Source organism: Neopsephotus bourkii, unplaced genomic scaffold (genome assembly GCF_033783945.1).
Source record: "Neopsephotus bourkii isolate Nb327-2 ecotype Australia unplaced genomic scaffold, CSIRO-AGI_Nbou_v1 NB_71, whole genome shotgun sequence".
Lineage (NCBI taxonomy): Eukaryota > Metazoa > Chordata > Aves > Psittaciformes > Psittacidae > Neopsephotus > Neopsephotus bourkii.
Window position 1 is genome coordinate 988,157 of NW_026900588.1, and position 24,053 is coordinate 1,012,209.

At 40.9% G+C, this 24,053-nt stretch overlaps 1 protein-coding gene across 6 annotated transcripts in view; it reads left to right on the forward strand.

Annotated features, from left to right (window-relative positions):
- Nucleotides 1–23,571, forward strand: part of FSHR (follicle stimulating hormone receptor) — a 236,417-nt gene extending 212,846 nt beyond the window's left edge. For 5 of the 6 annotated variants that reach the window (XM_061353995.1, XM_061354005.1, XM_061353985.1 and 2 more), the window contains 7 exons: nucleotides 346–420; nucleotides 7,644–7,715; nucleotides 10,244–10,321; nucleotides 12,799–12,867; nucleotides 12,983–13,057; nucleotides 17,856–18,041; nucleotides 22,279–23,571. In XM_061353995.1, coding sequence (XP_061209979.1) covers nucleotides 346–420; nucleotides 7,644–7,715; nucleotides 10,244–10,321; nucleotides 12,799–12,867; nucleotides 12,983–13,057; nucleotides 17,856–18,041; nucleotides 22,279–23,536 — 1,813 coding nt within the window. In that variant the 3' untranslated portion in view covers nucleotides 23,537–23,571. Of the gene's footprint in view, nucleotides 1–345; nucleotides 421–7,643; nucleotides 7,716–10,243; nucleotides 10,322–12,798; nucleotides 12,868–12,982; nucleotides 13,058–17,855; nucleotides 18,042–20,493; nucleotides 20,631–22,278 lie in introns of those variants that run through there. The other variant, XM_061354014.1, reaches the window with a different exon arrangement.
- The last annotated feature ends 482 nt before the right edge of the window (nucleotides 23,572–24,053 follow it).

Below are 24,053 nucleotides of genomic sequence, written 5' to 3' on the forward strand. Positions count from 1 at the left end.
TCATTATAGGCAAGTATCAAAGATTTTGCAGCTTGGTTCAGGTAAGCTCTGAAGAATTCATAGAGATACAGGAACATTTGAAACCTCCCTTTGTCTTTTCTGTCTTCCTGTCTAACTGTTCCTTTCTTTCCCTGGCGATCCTGAAGGTTATCCTCAAACCACTGCCAATATCAAAAAGTGGTGGGGTCTGCTGATCTGTGGAAGGCTGCTCTGAAATCGTGCACATCATCTGCTGTCAAAAAGAAAATCTCAGCGTATAGTACCGCTACATCATGGGGCTGCCACAAATATTTTAAGGTCAATATACTGATGTATTTTCTCTGATGTTTCATTTTCTCTCCACAGAAGAATTGAGAAAGCCAACAACCTCGTGTACATTGATCAGGATGCCTTCCAGTACCTTCCGAGCCTCAGATACTTGTAAGATCTTTTACTCTTTGCAAGTACTATGGTTATTTTGAACAGTACAGATCTGTTTCTGTCTACTCATGCTGAGCACTTTTGGTGATGAGACAAGATAATGCTCTCTCCTCACTAGTAGTTGCACATTGTCTATCCACATTTTCACCCCTGGGCCTGTGCAAAGTCCTCACAAAAGCTGAAGGTAATACCCTCCATGGAGTAGTCTCACACAGAAGATCCTCGAGCCTTCTTCAGGTTGAAATTAAGTGAGGAGTAAAGGAGCTGGGATTTTTATATGTCTATAAAAAAGGGCTTAGGTGGAAATTCCTCTTGAGAGCTTTGAGAAAAAAATCTTTCTCATCTGTCTTTACTATGGCCCTGCCCTCTGTTATACTTCATGCACATTGTCTTAAGCATTCAAATTCTCTTTTCTTTAGCAATGGCAGTGCTATAGCAATGGTATTCATTAACACTTGATGTGAGATGATTCAGACCCTAAAAATACAATGTACTGATGTATGCTATGACCTTATTTCATCAGCCAGCCTCATCAAGAATGGCATTTGCACAACTGTGGTTGCCACATCTGCTCCCATGGTGTTGCCATCAAAATTCAGTGATAATTGAATCCATCTTTAGAATAAACTATTCCTCAAAAATATTTTCACATCTTTTAGCTTGTGATCTTAATGTGACTAATAATCTCTCCTCTGCATTAAAACCCCAGTGAAGTCCAATGAACTCCTTTTAAAGTTAATTGAGTTTAATGGCTGTAGATTAAATAAGCCACCATGGTGCTCTTTGCTGAACAATGGCATGTACACTCAGCAGTACATCAACTTAACCTGAGCACCCAGTCTTTTTTTCCCAACGTATACAAGAAGCCTTACTCATGCAAGAAGCCTTCTATTCCTAACTCATTTAAGAAGCCTCATCATGATTTCTACATTTGAGTGTAGAAGATTAACTGCTTAATTGTTTGGTTAGAGATGACGAGATGAAATTAAGCCAGTGGTCTAATAAGCATAACTCCCAGTAAGCTAATGAGTGCTTAAAGTCTCTGAAATTCACTAATATTTGACAGGTTCTGGGCTCAAAAGCTGCCAAGAGGTATTGCTTTGAATTTGAACTTTAAGATTTGAGATTTAAGATTTGGACTTTAAGAGATGAGATGTATTTAGTGCTACACAAACCGTCATAGTTTAAACCCTCTTTGAAGTGGAATATGTGGTTAGAGTTGCTGTAGGATTGTCACTTTCCCCAGAATTTTGACCAAAAAGTGCTTTAGCAAATTCCCCAGGCACCTTGATAAACTTTAACTTTTGTATGCGTATAACTGAAATACAGATTTTGTCTTGACAGTAGGGAAACAAAGCTTTAAGTTTGCATTGTCAAGAGGAGAAATCATGGGCTTTTTTCCTCTTATTTCAAGTCTGAGTCATTCAGCAGTGACTACTGTCTGTGAATAGTTCTGGCTATTTATGAACAAAACCACAGTGATTGTTATCCCATGTAAAATCCACAGAACAAGCTGCTATGGGTAGTACAGTTGTCAGGTCCACACATAGGTAGAAAGAATGAGAGCATATTCATCTCATACAAAGCTGTAGAAGAAATACAAACATACTAATGAACAAACTCATTTCAGTGATGTAAGTGTGTGACACAGAAATTATAGGTCATGAGGAAAGGGTAAATCCCAATTTAAGCATCTGAAGTAGTGGAAGTTTTTCTCTAGACCTTAATGGGTGCTCCCTCTTTTGAACATTCATCATTCCATGCTCCCATACCCATCAGTTCCAGCATTCGGAGATCCTACCTGTACAAAAATTCAATTCCAGCAACAGTACTATGACCTATTGAGCTAGTTTTACTTGCTGAAATCAGAAGAAAATATATCTGGGGGATTTTTTAAAGGTTTCTCCCTTATGGGCATACAGGACTGGAAGTTACTCCCCAGATGACTGTATCCTATTTCTTACTGGCTCCATTCCATGTATCCCATTAATTAAGTGCTTAATTGACATTATTGATGCTTTCCTTTGTTCCCTGCTTTCTCTCTTTTTCCCAGGGCAGGCTTTTCCAGAAACTCAATGACTTGGTGACTAAAATATTTCCTCTGCTTTTATTTATGGCCACTTAATTCACATTCATTTTTGTGCCAAAGCTTTCTCTGATTTACATTGATGAAGTTAATCTTTGGTGTTTACTCCACTAATGGATTTATGCTGTATCCCCTCTGTGCCTTCATTTTAGGATGGAAAATAAAACCAAAACAACTCTTATACGATGATAGATAGCACAAAAGATGCGGGTTTCACTGCTGCAAAGATGAACAGATGAATGTGTCTTTCATGTTAATGACAAGGTTTGAGGTAGCTGTGCTGGGGGTATAAATCAGTGCAACAACTTTGGCTTCAGTGGAGCTACATCAATTCACACCACAGGGATCAAGAGCAGGACCAGTCATGTAACAATGAGCTGGGTGTGCTGCTGAGTTACATCATGCTCAGGTCGCTCTTTCTACATACAGTCATACCTTCTTGCTCTCTTTGGCTCATTTTTGTAGACTGCCATTTTCTCCATCCCCTTGTGACATTCACTGGTGCTTGCAGAAAGTTTTTACTGTTCGAAAGGACAGAACTGTTAAATTAATGAGAAAGCAAAAAACTTGATGGAAAGCTGCAAAACAGCAGCTGCTGCAGGTAACCCAGTCCTAATATTCACCTACCTGGGGTGTGCCAGGAAGGGTCAGTTAGGGAAAACATAAGGCAAGATGCAGAGTAATGGATTGATGGGTTTTGTGTCCAGTTTTCAAGGCTTTTGTTGTGTTGTGGATATTCTTTTAGTACAATACAGAAGTAAAAGGTTGTAAATGTGGGACTGGAGTTTAAAATAATTCAGAGGCGGCTTGGACATCTGTGTGGGTAGAAACACTATGAGCAGCTATTTGAGCTGATAAAAATGATAAGAGTTTTAAGGCCTTGAAGGGAAAACTAACAGACCTTTGTGCATCAGAGCCTAATTCTCCCTTTAACTGCTGACAGTTAGCAAAGAATAACAATGCTTCTTCAAAAATAACTGTATAGCCAGTAGGTCTTATTTATGGGGAGGTCAGAAGCTTTGGCTAGCTTTGGCAGTCCTCTCATCAGCTTCATGGGCTCGTTACAGCCACTAGCGGTTAAACATTAACACAGTTTTATCTGTCAGCTTGGGTACAAATACGTTCCCTGATCACCCTATTCCCTTTGTCTCCTGTAGCATCATTGCTGGTATGGCAAAAGCATGGAGGAGGGAGAAATGCTGAAAAAAAGCAATACTGAAATATTCTAAACTTAGAAAAGAAAATCCTTCTCACTGGTCTTTTAGAAGCAGTGAAGAGAATTGCTAATTGGTCTTCTTGGATGTAAGCCAAAGAGACAGACTGCTTCAAAATGGTAACTTATTGACCTTTTCATGGGTACAAGATTATTTATCTGGCTCTCATTAGGGAGAGCTGTGGCATTGTCTGTTTAATAATGTAGTGATGGCTTCTTAAAGCTATTTCCTTTCCAGAATTAGTTCTCATGTATAATCTGTGTCCTTTGGTTCTTTTTTTACAGTGGATGTGTCAATGTTCTGTATTAAGCAATCTCAGCCTAAAATAGAAAGGTCTAAACATTATACTCCTTTCACATCAGTTTTGAGGGCATACAGCTGGATTGTTGGAGGACAGGGAAAATGTAGGTCGAAAAAGCATGCATTTTATCAGCAAAATAGTTTGTATTTTGGAGAGCAAAGCCCATCTCCAAAGTCTTGCAGCTGATTGTGCCTGCCTGGTCTTATTTTGTGGAGGATCTGGCACATGTACCTGGCATGCTACCTAAACCCAAACCACAACATTCACAGAATTACTGACCCTTTGTGTGGAGTTGGCTCATCAATAAAAGAAGTAATGTTCCTCTCCTTCCTTTTGCATGGCAGCTCATGGTTAAAGAAAGACCTTGCACCTGAAGCAGGTGGTATGGATTACATGCTCAGTTTAGACTGGAAAGCTGGGACACATACGTCAGAGGGATCCCTTGCTGGAGTGATTTGTGGGTAGTAAGGCCCTGGCACAGATTGCTCAGAGAAGCTGTGGCTGCCCCATCCCTGGCAGTGTTCAAGGCCAGGTTGGACGGGGGGCTTAGAGCAACCTGGTCTAGTGGAAGGTGTCCCTGCCTGTGGCAGGGGGTTGGAACTGGATGAGCTTTAAGGTCGCTTCCAACCCAAACCATTCTATTTTATGAATCAGGCTCACATGCAGTATAAAGTAACCAGCATGATTAAAAGACACAGAAGGGAGTGCTGTTGTGTTTATCTCTGCCTACCTCGAGTTTACACATCATCAAATACCCACAATAAGTTGATGAGGTAAACTGTGTTCCCAGTTTTGTCAGAGTAGCCCCTACCAATTGGCATCAATTGGCATCAAAAAGAGCAGACATGTTGCTACATTTGGAGAAAAGCAGCCAGAATCTTCCAGGAATTAGTTTCTGAAAGATTTATTTTTTTCTCTGCTGATCATGGTGCTATGTTTTCTTAAGTGCTGACTCCGGTAAGCCTTTACAGAAAGACAGTTAATGCTTTGGAAAGCAGCCATCAGCCATCTGAGAAACAGGTTCTTACTGAACTGCTTATGCATGGCAAGGGGGGATTCACTCAGATTAAAGAGGACACCTGTTTAAAGTGAGGTTACTAAAGATGTGTACATTAAATGGTAAATATATTGACAAAATTGTCCTGCAGGAAAGATACTCAGTAAATTGGATTATCTACATTCTAACAAGATTATCCACTTAAAGGCCCCTGGGATTTGCTGGCTGAATAAAAAGAGAGGGAAGATCTAAGCTGCAGCCTAACTAAATATTTTTTAGTCCTTTTTCTCCAGTTAATGGCAAGAGCACCCTCTCCTACTCTCAGTCACCGCTCTGTGCAATCAGTGTGTTGTGCCACCTGTAGATTTACTTCAATATGTAATGATTTGTCAAAGATGCTTTCCTCTTTATCTCATGCTGCTCAGTTGACACCAGTACAAATTGAGCCCTGAGCACCTTGGGATTACTGGAAAGATGAGGGCTATGGCAACAGCCAAGGCCTTGAATGTGGTTTTTCACACATGTGGTGAAAGCCCTGCTAACCAGGCTGTCATTTTGATGTGTTGGGAATAAGTTGCAACTGGGAGCAGTGTTTGAATAGCATATGTTAGAATATCATCACCTTTCATTACAGCAACATGAGGACTGAGAGTTTTCTCAAGAGAGGAAAGCTTCTCATGTCTTCGCTGTCCTACAATAGCCACACACTACTTGGCATCAATTTGCTTTTTCATTTATCAACTAGAGGAAAAGCATGCTGTAATTCATATTTAACGAGGGGCTTGTAAAAAGAATTGTGTTCTTTTCTAGAACATGACTCATTCAAAATTAAAGGCAGCTTTCAACTAAAACCCTGCATATCTCCTGTTATTTAGACAGTATGCTTTAAAGTGCTGTAAGGGAAGAGGTACAGGTTCTTCTATTGCCTCTGATTTTTTCAGCTAACTCCTTTTACAAAATATAGGTACTTTTAAGTAATAAGGGCCTTGTGGAATCCTCCTGCTTCATTAATCATGCTTTCTATTTAACTATAAGTAATAGCTTTTCAAAGGCATTTTTGTAGACCTTTCTTGGTCACATGTGACAGCTGTTACTTGTAAGCTAATGCAGTGTCAGACATTCTGACTTCTGAGACGGAATAGCCATGACATTTCAGCAACTTTCCCAAATTGGCTTCTTGAATATTTGCTATATTTAAGTGTTTTTTTTCCCTGCATACAATCTGCTACATTTTGTTATAAGATGAAACAGAGCACGGTGGCTTTTCAACATCTGAGAATCTCCAGATACCACCTCGGGGAGCTCAGAGCAGTACTTACCCAAGTGAATGATTGTTTTATGGACCTATGTGTCACCCTGAGTGCCCAAATGTAGGATTTGCTTTGTCACGTGGAGGTGTTCAGTTTCAGTTCAGATTATGAAACCCGAAAGTCTGCAACACTCCTGAAATAACCGATGTTCATAATAAACATCAAATGAATTCTGTTACTTTTTTCCAGTCTCAAATAGTGCTTTTCATCACCATTCAGCTATTCAGGAATAAATCCCCAAAAAACCCAAACCAACAGATCACATCCAGTAGTGAAAGAATATTGTTCTGTGTAATGCCAGGATAAAAAATACCTTCCACATACTACTAACACATTCATTAAGGAACCAGTATTCTCAGTGACAGTTTACCTTCTCTACCATCTCACATATTAAAAATACAGGGATACAACTGAACTTTGAAGAACCCAGATTTTCTCTTTGTTTGGTGAGACATTGGTGTTTGGTGAGATGAAATGAGGCATTTTGATGGCTGGGCAAAACTCCTAGCTGGTCAGGTCCCAGGTTGGTCCAGCTCCTCCTCCCTCTTGTGCTCATCCCTCCTTCCAGCCATCAGCAGCCACCAGGCATCTCCTGCTGCATAGCAGTGTTGTTGCCCAGCACTTGATACTAGTCTAGGTAACAAAATTTGTTTAGATTAGGTGAGGTACAGCTCTGTGGATACCTGTGGCTGTGGGTGCAGGGTTCTCCTTCACAGTCAATGTTTCTAGGGTGGTGTTTCATGGACAGGGATGCTCAATGTGGTGGGAGAGGAGAGGTAGATAAATACAGTGACTCAGGCCCATTTTGAGTCACACAAACTGCTGAAGCATTCCCATATGTTCAGTTCACCACTATTGGAGGTGCTGGGGTATAAAGAGTCCTAATTCTCTCTTACTTTCATGAAATAATGTTATTCCCAATGGAATGAATATAGCCTCTAGATAGAAGGTTAAAATTGTGGTGAGTTTTGTCTTAGAAAAGGTACTGTGAAAATAATTATCCTGTGTCAGTGCAGTTGATTTCTCAGAATATGGTTGGGAAATTAATACTGACAGTTCCCTGGGATCATCAGGAGGGACTGTGGAATTATCCAAGGTAGGTTTTCTCCCTTGACTTCAGTGGGGCTGAATTCAGTCTTGTGCTTTGCAGAAGAGCCTTTTTACATTACAGATTCAAGTTTCCTATGGGCAACTCTCCCATTTGTGGCTAAACAGCCTTTTGGGCTGCCATTTTAAGTACAATTTTCTTCTGTTTTAATTATTGCTTTGCTCCTGGGGCAGAGTGAATAATCTTTATCTGTTCTCTCTCCAATAGGTTGATATCAAACACTGGCCTTCGGTTTTTACCTGCTGTCCATAAGGTGCATTCTTTCCATAAAGTTTTGCTGTAAGTTTTAATGTCTGCTTTTCACTTTTAAAAGCTCCCTTTGAATGGTCTTCTGCTCCAGCAAAACCTTTCAAGATATGATTCCCCTTTCAAGACGTGATTCCTCTTGTGTTTCCTTATTAGCTTCATGTGGTACCATTTTGGATTGTAATTTTCTAGGGCCGATGATGATGTTGCCCAAAAGGTCTCAGTTCTCTCTAGGTCTCCCTTCCACAAAGCATTCTAATTTGCACTTTACAGACCGCTCTTCCTTTAGCTACGCTGTGAGTGTGTGCCTGGGTGGCCCAGAGGGTGGGTAACAGCCTTTTACCCCCCTTTCACCGGCTGAAATCCAAACCAGGCTCGTGGCACTGGAAATGTGCTGCCACCTGGTGACCGTTCTCTGGCTTGCATGGGAAGGGTTGATCTCAGAGCTGTGTCCTGTGGAGAGGTACCCACATCACAGAGTCAAAACCAAAAAGGAAACACAGGGGAATATCTCTACCCTACCCTTTTCTTTCTTTGCCACTGGCAGTAAAACTGTCCAGAGAATGAGATATTTTTCCTATGGAAAAGTCTGGTGGCAGCAGGGAAAAAAATGTTTGTGTAAAGTTTTGTGTGAAGTGCTTTTTTTTTTTACTGTAAAAGCATCAGGGATTTGGGGTAAAAAATACAATCAGAAAAAGCTTGATATTTTTTCACTGAAAAAAAACCTTGACGTAAGATTTTTAATCAGTTCTTAGTATAATTGCAGCCAGAGCACAAAGGAAGCAAGCAACTATTTCTTCTCCTCCTTTGGCCAAGATATATTGTTAATGCACAGGCAAAGTTCTGCACGTCCAAATCTCTGACTAGAAGATTTCAAGCTGCAGCAACATTAATCGTGCAATTGCCTTAGTAATGGCCATTGATATAAACAAAAATGCATTGAAAACATAGAGGGGGGTGCCTGAGTATATGGTATACACATATATAAGTTAAAAAATATATTTCTGTCATATACTTGACATGTAATTCTGAGAACTGCACTTCAGGGCTCCCCAAGACCACCAAGCAAATGCAACAGATTCCTCCTAGGAACAGATATACCTATATATGTTTATCATCAGTGTTAACTAGACTTGAATTATTGTGCCCTGCTGAGCAAAAGGTTTGGGGTTTTTTTTCAGGTAAAACCCTTCACTTTGCTGTAAGAAGGGGAAGAGGTTTTAAACTGACAGAGGAGAGGTTTAGATAAGACATTAAGGAGAAATTCTTCCTTGTGAGGGTGCTGAGGCCCTGCCACGGGTTGCCCAGGAAAGCTGTGGCTGCCCCATCCCTGGCAGTGTTCAAGGCCAGGTTGGATGGGGCTTAGAGCAACCTGGTCTAGTGGAAGGTGTCCATGCTTGTGGCAGGGGTTGGAACTGGATGAGCTTTAAGGTCCCTTCCAACCCAAACTATTCTATGACTCTAAGAATAGACAGGACTTGATACTGCTTGAGTCCTAGACTAGACCTTGGTTCAAACTCTGGCCCCACTGAGGTCAATAATTCCCACTAGCTTCAGTTGAGCCAGTATTTTAAGTCCCAAAGACACATCTTGATTGGCCACAGATACTTATAAAGGGCTGGTGCTGATCTTTAATAAAGGGATACACTTCACTGCATGGATGCAACACTCCCTCCCTACTCCTACCTCTGCTGACCTCAGTTTGCACAATGAGGCCTCTGTGTAAGTATCACTTAATGCAGAGTTGTGGCCAAACTCAGCTGTCAGCATGAGATAATTCTGGAGCCGCACTTAATTTCAAGCTTTCAGATAATTTATTGCATACTGTGCTTTCCAACAGAAACAGCATGAAAACAACCATATCTCAGTCTAAATTATGAGTAATCCTATTTAACTTCTTTGAGGTCTATTTTGAGCAAGCAACAGAATGTACATCTATATTAGTCAAAACTGCTGAAAGACTGACAGGCCTACTTGTCAGTTCAACAAACTGCATTGACAGGGGGCCCAGGTCTTAAGTTCTTAAGCACATACAAAGCTTATAAGGAACCCTGTTGACATGGGGGGGGGGGGCACTGGGGGGAAATGATTCACGGGTTGGTAAGTCAGGCCAAAAAGGCTAATGACTTCCTTCTTCTGGTTGGGAGGCTGCGAGAAGCAGCCCCTCAGCTTGCATTTTCTGTGTAGTTTGTTTGCTGAAGAACTGTCTCATCCACCTCAGGAGTTTTTATGAGCCCTTATATGAGGGCTATGAGACCAAAGCTTTTATGCATTTTAATTGCTTCAGCCTATTTGTGAGGAAAGTGTGGGGGTTCTGGAAACGTTTTGCTCCAACCTTTTTTTTACCATGAAAACTCATCGTTTGTGCTCTGCAGGCAAAATATCTTAAAACCTTGACTTGTTACCCTTCGTCTATAATGCTTCCTCAAATTGTATATGTGGAAAAATACTGTGGTGGAAATAGAACTGAATTAGTACAGTATTGAAAGGCTCACAAAGGTACAAAAATATCTATTATTGTATACACGATACACTGGTTTCCACTGTATTTTATTTTTCAGGGATATTCAAGACAATATCAATATACGTACAATTGAAAGGAATTCATTCATGGGCCTCAGTTCTGAAAATCTGATTCTGTGAGTAAGACTTAGAAAATTCATTAATCTTCTTGTTGGCTCTCTTTTTTTTTGTGCTGAATAAAGTCAAGGAAATCAGGGGATGGGCACTATTTCATAAGTTTCCAAATTCAATCTGAGGTTTTAGGCTTCTTCCCTACCCCTGAAATCCAGGTATTCTGTTATCCTGCCATAAAAAATTAATGCCTTTGTGAGTTTTTGTTGTGTTCTAATCCTACTCTTTATTTTAGAAACACAGCATACAGCATATTTAGCAATTACTGATGCCAAGGTTAAACGTATTCCACCTACAACAACAGCTCCATGTGATACAAATTGTGTTCAAAAGGATAGCATGACTCATAAATATTTACACTCAGACACATCATTCAAAGGCATTTATTACTCCAGCAAAATATATGCAGATGTTGTGGAAATGCACACAATATTAATGCATTGATATAGACCAGTTCACAACACAGTTTCAAGCTGCATGGTTAGATGATTCTACATTTGACTTGAACAGTCATGTATTTTAATGAACTATCTGACTGCTTTGATTGCTTCTGTTGGTATGTCAAAACCTACTGTTTGCTTGCTAACAAGCTGTCTTCATTTCACCTAACCAGTGACCAGACTGGAAAACTTTCCCACTCTGTGTGTGTGCAGTTTGCTTCACATCCTGAAATAGACAAGCAAGATCTGATTGACTGAATGGGCTCACATTGATCTTTATGGGAGCAAGGTCAGACCATCAATATTGTCCCCATCAGGGAGTGTAGTGATAGGACAAGGGGTAATGGGTTCAAACAGGGGAGATTTAGGTTACATATAAGGAAGAAGTTCTGCCCTGTGAGGGTGGTGAGATCCTGGCACAGGCTGCCCAGAGAAGCTGTGGCTGCTTTGCCCTGCTTCCTGCAATGTGTGCAAGGAGACCTGGCCACCATCACCTGGTCACACGATGTCCTGACTCTGCTATAGTTCTCCCTTTGGATAGAGGCCCTGCCTGTGTGCTTTGACAGTCCCTGATTAGGCTTTCATGTCCAAGCTCTGCATCTCTGCCTCCATTGTCACTTGGTGCTAATGTAAGAGTTAGTGGAGTTGCTAAGGCTGGAAGGGAGAGGAGAGTTTGTGTCAACAGAAACTTGTCTCTGTGTAGTCTTGGGGTTGGGGATTTAGGTCTTGGGGATTGGGATTTTGCTCTTTTTACTGTTTGAATTCAATTAGCCAGGTAATGGGAGTGTATAGTCCACACTGTATGGCAACGGAGACTCTGGTTTTACAACCTTAGTATCTCATTTCATAGCATTATGTTCAGTGAAAGAATGCAGTAAATGCTAATCTGTGATTAAAAGCATATATATCAGCCTGACAGTTATGAATGGACAAGATCAATGTAATATAATAGATGTTTTAAATGCTATAAGCAGGGACATGTCTCTCCTCTGTGCCTGCTTAACTCCTGCCTAATAGTGCTTGCAAGTGAAGGGAACGGTGATAATTCTCCTCATCTGACCTTACAGACATTATAGACACAGAGCTATGTACATCTGCCTGTCATGGTCAAAAGGGTAATCCTTTCAGCCAGACCCATAACTGGTTTTCATGCTGACCTTAGCTCACCACTTCAGACCTTATCTAAGTGGGTCACTCACATTCCCAGCTTTCAGTGTGAGTTAAAAACAAAACGTCCAGGTTTGCTGACAGTTTAATTAAATCAGCCCATTTTTGCCATCAATCAGACCTGTCAGTGCCTGTTGGAGAGGGTGTGAGTTGCAAAGTGACATTTAAAGGGAGATGAAAGATTGCATCACAAAGACGGTAAATATAACTGACCCAAATGTAAATTTTCAGGACGGTGAAGGGAAGAGAGGGAAGGACATTAAACCTTAATTAGTTAATGCACTTCAGTGACAAATTGGCAGGAGCTTTGATTCCAAGGTTCATATCTCTGTCTCCTCCTGGGGGAAGAAGCCTGGGGAGGTGGGACTGGGGCAGCAGAGCAGACAGGGAGTGTAATTTCTCAAGGCAGCAGTTGTAGGAGGAATCAGTCACTTCCTGGGAGGTTTGGCACCACCACCACCCCACTTTGGTCCTCGCAAAGGTTAAGCTGTGGCCCAGTGTTTAAAAAGCATCTTGAATAAAGTAAAACTAAGTGGCACCAACAGCACTAGCAAGAAAGATCCTGGTCTCCCCCGTCCTGGGATTAAGCTGGAACAGCCTCACTGATTCCGCTGCTGCTTCCAGTACCAGCAACTTCATCAGCTCTGCCCTTGCTCCAGCTATTGTCTCTGATGGTAGCACCTATCTGCCTTACTCATGTCTACATTCCAGAGCCTTCCTCCAGCTCCTGGGATACTACTTGCTAGAATTTATAGACATGTCATCATTTGAATATGCATTTAATAATTTTATTTGTTTGAGATTCCTTTCATGGATGTGAATTATATACATTTTAGTTGTGAAGCAGGAATAAGAAAGCTTTCTCTCTATTACAGATGGCTGAATAAAAATGGGATTCGGGAAATAGAGGATCATGCATTTAATGGAACCTTCCTGGATGAGCTGTAACAATTTCTGTTGTTTACTATTCTCAAAAGCAATCATTAGAAGGTAGTAACTGCTACAAGGGCTATTTTAATCTCAGATTCTTTTAGCATGAATATTTTTGTGTTTTTTCAGAAATCTAAGTGATAATCACAACCTCGAAAGACTACCAAATGCGGTCTTCCAAGGAGCCAGTGGGCCTATTGTTTTGTAAGTAATATTCAGATATCATTTTTCTCACTACTAACTCCCTAGTTAGTATAGGGAATAGAGAAGAACATACCAATGCCAGTCTGGATCTCAACATCTCATAAACATTGGAGTTCAAAACTGGAGGTATATATTGGAAGCTATAAGTGAAATTTCAGTCTAGATCGATATTTTTACTTTGTCCTCAAGTTTTGGAGAGTATTTGGATCAAGGAATTTAAATCCAGATTCCACAGCTGATTAAGCTCTGTAAGAGAATAGATCTGCTTTGTGTTTTTTTTTCCAGAGAAAAATGCATAGTTTTTTGGGTTGAGCAAGATCAAGAACAGGTGAGTGGGTCCTCAGTGCTTAGATCTGAATTGCTCACCACTGAAGATCTGCCCCTGCATCTCTAAGGCTTAATTCTGAAGAGGAATTCCCTAGCCTACAGGGATAGCTAGGTATGAGATATATCTCATGCAGTTACAGGAAGGTGTCTTTGGTGGGTGGTAAGCTGGAAAGAAAGACCTTAGCAGTAGAGAATTCTGCAGTAAGAATGCTTATGGATCTCAGTCACCATTACCTCAATGGTTTGCCGTGGGGCCTGAAAACACCCATAAGTGTGCTCAACTGCTTGTGTGCTCAGCGCAAGGCACAACAGAGAAGAGCTGCAGCAGAGACATGGGAGTCATATTTTGTCTCACCAATCCATCAGAGCCCATTTACACTGGATGTCCAGAGAGGGCTAAGAGTTAACCAGAAAGGTGGAAAAGGAGTCACTGAAGCTGTTGGAAGATTTTACACAGAGGTTAGAGTGGTTAGAAACCTACAAAAGGAGAATAATGTCTGCAGTTCAGATCAGAGCTCTTCTGAAGGCCTTATTTCCACATTGTGATGGTCAGTGCACCTGTGATACAAAGAGTTGAGTTATATGTGATATGGGTTACTGCTTTCTGCTCCACTTCTATCACTCCCTCACAGTATCTTTCTTTTTCTTTGGAAAAGACTGCTAGTGAAGCATCATTTGAGCAGTAAGATCGTAGATGTTCCTTTTGAAGAGCATTCTTTCCTGTAGTGAAAAGTAAATGCATTTTCTCTGCAAGCTGTAGCTGATACAATCATATTCTGGAAGTCTATCAAATTGGTTTGGCTGTAGCTCAGATTCCTTTGATAGTTCAATTGCTAACACTGCGATATTTGCGTAGGAAGTTTTCTGTTCCATTACCAATACATCCACTATCCTATGGATGGGAAATTACCTTTTTATCCAAACTGATTTAAGGATAAGAGCCTTCTTACTTATTCATCACTGTAGCGTACATCAGGAATGCACGTACAGAAATGACTGACCCATAATCATATCTTTGTTGGGACAAGTAGTGTTGCTGCAATCAAATCTGTGTTGCAGACTGCAGTATTTTATTAAAATGAATGTCAGGATGTTTTAACTCTTCCTGCATTAGTTTTCTACAGTTAATTTATACCAACTTCTGTTTTATAATGCAGCATATTAAAATAGTGTGAAGAAACACAAACATGAATAGTAACATCAGAAAGCACCAATCAGCCCTCATACAGGCTACACAGTTTCACAAATCCGTAGACCAGTTCCTCTCAGGCTTATAGCTCTTGGCTGAATTAGAATATCATCATCTAGAAAGACATCAAGTTTTAAAGGATTTCAGCACTGATGGTAGGCAGGGAAATCAAATAGCTAATTACTCCCACACCTATACGTATTCATTCTATAAAGAAAAACACTGTATTTCCAACTTGGAATTTCATAGCTTCAATTTTCACCCGTATTGTCTCATTTAATCGTCTTCTGATGCTCCCAGAGCTGTAGTGGCTTACATCAGCTTTTACTGAAGTCCTTTGGAGTTCTTTGGCTGTGTCCTCACTTGGGTGCAGAGCAAGGTATGGCTGTGGTCCATCCTAACCTTGCAATTTGCCTTCAATGGGAAATCCATGTATGGGGGCCACAGGAGAGCTCCAGTTGATTCCCAGCTCATCAGCTGAGTCCCTAGAGCACAGGGAAAATATTTCTCACCAATCAGTGTGATTGGTGATTCTGCTTTCTGCTCTGATCTGTGCTCCATCAGCCCATTCTTGCTGTTTCTTTATGTGCCTTTCCGACCTCGTCAGTTGGTCAGTAATTTTGCTAATCCAACAGAGACTCCCAGTGGGAAAGAGAAGTGATTGGAAGTCAGATTCATTTTGCTGTTCTTGAGCTGGCTGCTGTCAAGGCTGATGACTAGCAGCCAAGCAATAATAATACAAGAACATGTATTCCAGTCACTGATGCTTTCTGGTTTGATTTCTTACTGCCACTTTATTGTCTTGTTCATCATGCTTATTTGATTTATCAAGCCTCTAACTAGAGAGCAATGTCCCAGAGAACCTCTGCACTGAGTCTGCATGACTCAGTTGAGTAAGTTACTAAACCCCATGCACAATGTCTGTGTTTGCTGTTTGTGGGCTTGTCAGTGGTGTATTGGTAACTGTCCCTAACAGACATACCAACAACAACACTTTCCCTAACTCACTCCAACTTACGTGCAATAATGAGCATAAAAAGATATTTCTTATAGAAGAAAATAATGGAAAAATATTTAGTATTTATGTAATTATTTAAGATGCTCAGAGATCCAGTGACATTTTAGCTATTTTTTTAAGTCTAGGTGATGCTCCTATTCACAGTTGGGACTCAGTAAAGATTTTTAGCTAACAAGATAAAGAAAATATTTTCCATGCTCTTGTTGAAAATTATGAGCCCTTATGAAGCCCCACAGGCTCTCAATGATGCCATGAGTGATGCCATCAGTGGATTTAGGCAGAAAACTGCTGTTAACTAAACAGTTGAGACAGAAGTAAGTGCATACTTACATATATATTTCATTAGGCAGCAGCATGCTAAGGGCAACAGCCAGTCCATGAAACAATCACGGTTGCTTATTGTAACCAAATTACCTCTTCAAGCATCTAAGTCAGGTATCGATAGCCTAAAATTTCTTGTCAGCTGCTGCTTTTAGCTCCTGTGAGAAGCAGGTCAGGCCCAGAACAACCTCAGGACCACAGCATGGCTGCTCTCAGCCTGACCTGCAGAAGTTCAGAGCAGGTCTGTCTCACCCTGCCAGTAGAAGTCATGGCCCCAGATTAGGGTAGGGGAGTGCAGTCTTGCTCCTCTGCTTCCACAGTTCATAGTCCAGTTGTTGAAGGTAGCATATCCCTTCAGAGCCTGGAAGGTGCCCAAGCTTCAGCTATGGGCACAGCATGGACAGAAAGATATCTTTACCCACCACTGACTTCACGATCTGCTTTACTAGCTGCCTGTGGATTTGTTAGACTTGGCCACCCTAAGCTAACTAACTATCACTCACTGTGAGTTCAAACAGAGCCATTTCCTGGTATTCATTTCACTTCTTAGAACAGAGTTGCAAATGCAAAATGGTACATAGCAGCTGTCTAAACTTTATTATATGCTGCTAAAACCTGGTCTCCCCCTTACATGACATTTTACTGCATTAATATGATGATAATAAAAATCTAACTATTCTATGGTTCTGTGTTGGGTTATAGAGATCAAACAATAGGTTATCCTGACTTCTTATTGTTATTAATTGGATAATTAATTAGATTAATTGGATACCGTACCTTGCAGGGGGCATGGAGAAAATGACAAATATTGTCAGTCCAGTTCCTTGATTAGGGAAATTTCATTTCCTTTGTTGGAGACTAAAGAGCAGAGCAGCCTCAGCAAACACTGCATCCTGGATCAGTCTCAGGCCATAAGAGCACAGGGGGTGAAGGGAGGACAGGATGATTTTGTGCAGTTCATTTTATTGTTGCTTCTGAGAGAAAGGAGTGTGCTCTCTTGCTGTCACAATCTAAGGGACACAGTTTGTGCCTTGGAGACGTAAATGTGGGGATGTTTTGCCCCAGCTGTTACATCCTGGAGCCACTGGGATGTGTTCCCAAGTATTTCTTAGCCTGGAGATGGAGCACCCTTGGTCCTTCTTCTCTTTCCCCACCTTCAAGGCACAGGTCAAGATTTAGCATTTGCACAATGGGTTTCCTTTTAAAAGCCCTAATGATCTCTTTAATGCATTTGTAGCTGCTGCTTCCATCCCTGCCTTTGATAACCCATCCCACACAGTAATTGCCTTCCATACAAATACATCTCTCCAAACCTCCTGTAATCTTGCCCCTTTCTCAGCTTCAGTCTATGCTGTCTTTATTTTTCAAACCTCTGGAAATGTTTTCTTATTTTTGTTCCTCACAGTTTGAACCAGCTCACCCGTGTCTCTCTTTGATCTCTTTCTCTTCCTAATGAGCACAAGACCCGATATCCCAACCTCTCCTCACATACGTACCCCTACGTGAGTTCGTCTTTTTGTGTTTAGTGCTTTTTCCACAGCAGCCTTCCCCTGAGGTGATGTTCATGCAGCAAACTTCTGTTGTGGTTTCGTCAGCCTTTTTTACCCTGTAGCAGTACTGTGGGATGATTGTTGTATTTGCTGGGTATTTACTAAATCCAGTACCATATGGCACTAATGGTTTATGTTCCTGCTAATTCTAACATAGAGAGTTTTTTCTGAGACCAGACTAACATCATTTGATTGTTGTTGGCAATGGATATTAGTTCAGGTTTCCTGGAGGAACACATAATTAATCCCAGGATCCTCTTTTCAGTGTACATTTCCAGCTGATCTCTTTCCAATCACTACTCTGAGAATGAGCAGGACAGTCCAAAACACATATCCACTGTCAAGAAGAAGTAGATTTGCTTTTTACCAAGATTTTCTTATGTTTTCTTAAAGGGATATTTCAAGGACGAGAATCAGCTTCCTGCCAAGTCATGGATTAGAACTCATTAAGAAGCTAAGAGCAAGGTCTACATACAATTTAAAAAAGCTTCCTGATTTAAGCAAATTTAGAGCTTTGATTGAGGCAAACTTCACCTATCCCAGCCATTGCTGTGCATTTACAAACTGGAAAAGACAAAAGTAAGTGATTTCATTTGTTTTTCTTTCTGGTACCTCTCAGCAGTTTCTCAGGACGTAGGTCTCATCTCCATGATGCCGTTTACATTAGTGTTATGGTTAGGTGTAGGGTTAGGATTAAGGGATCCACAAGTCCTACATATCCAAAGGCACCTGGGTTTCAAAAGAGATGCCAGGGGAGTATGGAGCAGGACCAACACACCTTTCTCATCTGGGTCAGATGCCTCATCTCCATGACGCTGTTTGGGTTAGAGTTAGGGTTCAGCGATCCACAAAGCCTACAGCTCCAGGGACACTGGGGCTGCAAAAGGCATGCAAAGCTGTGCACAAAATAGCACCAACATTATTCATCCCATACCTCTCTTATGTGGGCCAGACATGGTACTCATGACAGAGGCCTCATTTCCATGATGCCACTTACATTAGGGTTGGGTTAGGGTTAGGGCTGAGGTATTCACAAATCCTATGATTCAGATGCATGATCCCATTCAGATTCAGGGTAGGGTTAATGTTCAGAGATCCACAGAGCCTTCAGCACCAGGGATATTGGAGATGCAGAGACACATCAAGGACTACATGGCACTGTACGAACATTACTCTTTGGATACCTTTTTCATCTCATTAAATGAACTTCCTTAAAGTCTGGATGGAACAGGTCTCTTCAGTGCAGGTAAGTAAATGGATAGAAATAAATATATATAACAATACATAGAGGTTCATGCTATACAGTGCAATGCCTCTCTACTAAAGGAGAATAATACATTTTGATAGGTGTGTTAGCATCAGCATTTTCCCCAGCTATGGCTCTAGCTCCCACTAGCTAAAGGTCCATCTGTCACCGTGACCTGCTATTCTGGATCATCCTGGAGCCATGCTGAAGGCATTCAACAGGAAAAGGTTGATAACTTACCAGGAGGTAGCTGGAGAGAAAGCTGCATTCACACAGAAGCTGGTTGGTACTTGGCCATCGATTCAGGAGGGTAATAGGACCACTGCATGATCTCAAACTTGTCTCTCAAGAAGCCACATTGATCTTGAAACAGCTACCAAGCGCTACAGATACAGTATCTGTCAAGTCTACATACACAACATTTTTGGACATGATTTATGAAATGGTTAATCTAGGACAGACCTTTTCTACCCAAATCAACAGAGTCAGGGCATGGTGCCTTTTTAGATTCCCAAAATAGTTTTCCATGCTTATTTTAATTTTCTATTAGCAAATTACAGTGAGACTTCAAGTATCAATGATTCTCATTGAGTATTATCAGCTCAGATAGACTGACTTCAAATGTACAAGTTAACTAGTTAACTGTGATGTGACACGACTTGCCACACACTAATTTTTCTGTGGCCATTTGGGTCTCAAAAATCATGCTGTTTGTTAGGGGTTGTTTTATTTACTTCCAGGTAGTCCAGGCAGGATAAAAAGGATGCTTCATCACCCCACAGGAGCATCTCTAAGGATCACTGCAGCAATTGGTATTCATACACGGAATCTGGGAAGGAATTAAGACAGGGATGTGTGGTCCCTTTCTGCCTGCCCCATTTATGTTAGATTTTCTCTCCCTGAGAATTCTGCAGCACTCCAGAACATTAGATAAAGGAAGTTGCCATAGTGGATCATACTTGATCACCTGTTCCAAATCCATCTGTACTGCTGAACAGGTGCTGTTGTGATAACAGAAAGGTTAAACCTGTTACAGCAGCATTGCTTTCTAAATTTTGGAGCATGTCACATCGAGCACAGCTCCTCCACACTGAGGCGCAAATTAAACCAATTTTGATGCTTTCCTTTCCCTCCCCCCCATTCCAGTAAGGATTATATTGCCAGATTTTTCCAATCCTGTAAAATTTATCATACTGGCCTAACAGAAGGTGAACTGCTTTCCTAGGACAAACCCAGTGCAGTTTGCTGAACACCCCTCATGTTTTTGTGTGACTGCACTTGAAGTGCAGATAGGGCAGAGCCTGAATGTTAAAACCCTTAACTTGACATAGACCATTATGAACTTCAGCAAGCTTTTGGCTTTCTTTGACATAAAGATCACCGTCTGCCTGAAAGAATGACATTGATATGACTCTGTCCTTATACTCAATCATTATTCTTTGGAGGAGCTGTCACAAGAAATCCTACTTTTTCTTTAAGTATGGCAGCATCAGTAGCCACGTTTGGGCCTTGTCTCATGAGAACATACTATCAGCTGCTCACAGCTCACTTGGTGTCACTTTTTGGTGAGAATGACTGCTTTGAGATAGGGCTTAATACAGAACCCAAGTTGGGACTATTTATTCTACTGAGCGTGTTCCTTAGCACACAATATTCTGCTGTCACTAGATCCAAATGAAGCACATAAAACAATGATGTGCAAAAGTAGTCATTTTTGTTTAGTTTTGTCAGAGCACTCTACCCATTTTAACGTTATTCTTTAAGTTGTCCTTTCTCTATTTTCAGAGGGTTTGCTTGAGCAAAGCAATGTTAAACAGGTTACACAGAGACTGAACAAATTAACTGTGCTACAATACTACCATCTCATAAAAAAGCAAGGACCCATCCCTTGCCAAAATACGTTTAAACTTGTTGCTTTAAAAGCACCACAGAATCCAAAGAGCAAACACCCAAGGGCAAAGAGCTGGTAAGCAGTCAGTACCAAAGCAGTTTGCCCATCCTACCTGCTCACAGTTGACCAGGAAGAAGACTCCTCACCACCCATCCTCAGAGCAAAAACAACAGCTAAACCTCTGCAGGACTCTGGTTTTCTTTGGGACCACTCGCTGTAAAGTCACTCAAGAATTAATGGATTGTAATAACCAGAAATATTTAACTGGCTTTACATAGCAGTCTTGTCAGGGGACAAATTTAGCTCCAGGCGGTGCCTCTGTAATTTGGGAAAAAGTTTATTTTTAACTCATAGCTGAGAAATGACTAGATAAAAACCATTTCCCTCAGTTCATTGCTGAAACACCACCAATTGCAGTAGCTTTCAGTGCCCTCAAGTGCCTTTTTCACTCAAAACTGAGGGACTTTCTTTCCCTTTATTGCTCCTTGGGGGCATATGCTCCCTTTCAGCTAGAGAACTGTTGATATATTGATCAATACACTGGACCCCTCACTCATCCTTATGCGAGCAGAACACAGGGGAGCAAAATGTAATGCCTTGTTATTGCTGTTGTGACCTTCATAGTACATATTTGACCTCACAGAAAATCAGTTTTTTGCCTCAGTTGACAGGCAAGATGAAAAATATTGATAATAGTAGAGGATGTTCAGAACCTCATAGGAAATGTCCCTCACCTTCTGATGCTGGGGCTTCATTAGTTTTCCTTTCTTGCAAACCTTTTAAATTCAATTTTTGGAGGATGTAGAGAGTGCACAAAGTCAAAGGGTAAAAGCACATTACAAAAAAAGTCTCCTTTTTAAGCTGCTACCAATTCTTTAAAATTTTCAACCCAAAACTTGCCTAGAAAGCTCTTTTCTCAGCTGCACCACAAGTCAGGGTGGAAGATAAAAGTTTAAGTCTAAAAATAACCTAAAAAAATAACACCTAAACTGATGTCTGGGCTGTAGATTAAAGTAGGCAGAGCTGAGCTGGGTTGGTTTTGAAACACATTGTCATCTGTTTTATTCCCTAAATCAGATTAGGCCTAGATCCATCTTACGCAAAACTATGGATGCACATGTCCGGGACAGCAAACTTCAAAGGCAGCCTAGAAGAAGCAGTTGTAAAATCGGACCCTTTTTTCCCTGTTGATACATTTGGATGTTTGTTTCTGAGATTGATAAAGCTGATCATCCTTCTGTCATCTCAACCAAAGCATTTCTATCCTCTTCTGCTGGTCTAGGCATGAAGGAGGATATAGAATTAATACTGTATAAAATAAAGCCAAACACAAAACTTACCAGTGACAGGTTATGTGAGAAATCTACTTGAAACAAGGGAGGCAGCTTACACAATGCATTATCCAAGTGCATAACTGGATAATTGCATAACACAAGTGTTACGCAGGCAAATATTAGGCTTTCCTTTCCCTTACATTTTATGATGTTTCTAAACCTTTTACACTTCCATGTAATATTTTTATAAACAGGAACCAGCCAGACTATTGATTTCAAGCTCCAGGGTAGTCTATATAATCAGCTAACCAGGAAAACTGAGCTGTTAATGGAAATGGGATGATTTTGTGTTTGTTGTATGTCATGTGCCATCAGTTTCTAACGCTACTCTTCTTAAAATTTCAGCACTGAAATACATCCAATATGCAGTATATCATCTCAGAACAAGCAAGACACTGATGAGCAGCCTGGCAATAAGATCCGTAGACAACCTGCAGCTGAAGAGGATAGTTCCAGCTATGGTGTAGGATTTGATCCAGCAGAGAATGAATTTGACTATGGTTTGTGCAATAAAGTAGTTAACGTAGCTTGCTCACCTAAACCTGATGCTTTCAATCCATGTGAAGATATCATGGGCTACAACACTCTGAGAATTCTGATATGGTTTATCAGCATTTTAGCTATCACTGGGAACATTGTTGTCCTCATTATTTTAATAAGCAGCCAATACAAACTCACCGTACCTCGCTTTCTAATGTGCAATCTTGCATTTGCAGACCTCTGCACAGGTATCTACCTATTGTTTATTGCATCTGTAGATATCCAGACCAAAAGCCAGTACTACAACTATGCCATAGACTGGCAAACTGGAGCAGGATGCAATGCTGCAGGATTTTTTACAGTGTTTGCAAGTGAGCTCTCAGTCTACACACTGACTGTGATAACTCTGGAAAGGTGGCACACCATCACCTATGCCATGCAGCTGCACCGCAAGGTCCGACTTCGTCATGCTGTGATTGTAATGATTTTTGGCTGGTTGTTTGCTTTTACAGTGGCACTTCTTCCCATAATTGGGGTCAGCAGCTACATGAAGGTCAGCATCTGTTTGCCCATGGATATAGAAACACTGTTTTCTCAGGGTTACGTTGTATTTCTTTTAGTGTTGAATGTACTCGCATTTATGATTATATGTGCCTGCTATATCTGCATCTACTTTACTGTGAGAAACCCTAATGTGGTCTCTTCAAACAGTGACACCAAGATTGCCAAGCGCATGGCCATCCTGATCTTCACAGATTTCCTCTGCATGGCACCAATATCTTTCTTTGCAATATCAGCCTCACTCAAGGTTCCTCTCATCACGGTCTCCAAATCCAAGATCCTACTGGTTTTGTTTTACCCCATCAATTCCTGTGCAAACCCTTTCCTCTATGCCATTTTCACAAAGACTTTCCGCAGGGATTTCTTTGTTTTATTGAGCAAGTTTGGTTGCTGCGAAATGCAAGCCCAGATTTACAGAACAGAGACGACCTCATCTCATAATTTCCACACGAGAAATGGCCATTGCCCTCCTGCATCAAAAAGCAGTGATGGAACTACTTATGCATTGGTTCCTCTGAATCACTTAAAATGCTTGCGTGAATTCGTGTCTGAGGCAGTGTGATAATCAGTTTCAACTGTGAATTTGAATAATGACATTAGCATTCTAAACTACTTTTTTCATGACAAAAAGAATTTACTTCCACTCTCCTAGTTTAGCTCCATGAAGAGCCGAACACATCACCTTCAACATCTTGAGCAAAGAATAGAACTTCAGTATGTCCTGAAGTGTTCTTGTGGAATCATTCCACATAAATGAGATAACAAACTGGTGTCTCCCACCATATAGGCAGAGACAATCCTTAATTCTAGGAAGATGTTAGCTGCTTAGGGAAAATTAAGTAGTGGTTATCTACAGTGAAAGATAAAGGTAGAACTAGGCTTTTTTTGCCTGTGAAGCATGTTTTAATGATAATACAGAATTAGCTCTTTTCATTAATCATATCTCCTGGGGTTGCAGGAGACAGAAGGCCAACTGAATGCCCTCCTTCAGCACAGACTTAGTACAAATGAGAATAGCGTATGTATTTTGTGTTAGTTTATTTCTGTTGACCACAGCAGAGGGGCAGAAGGAATCTCCA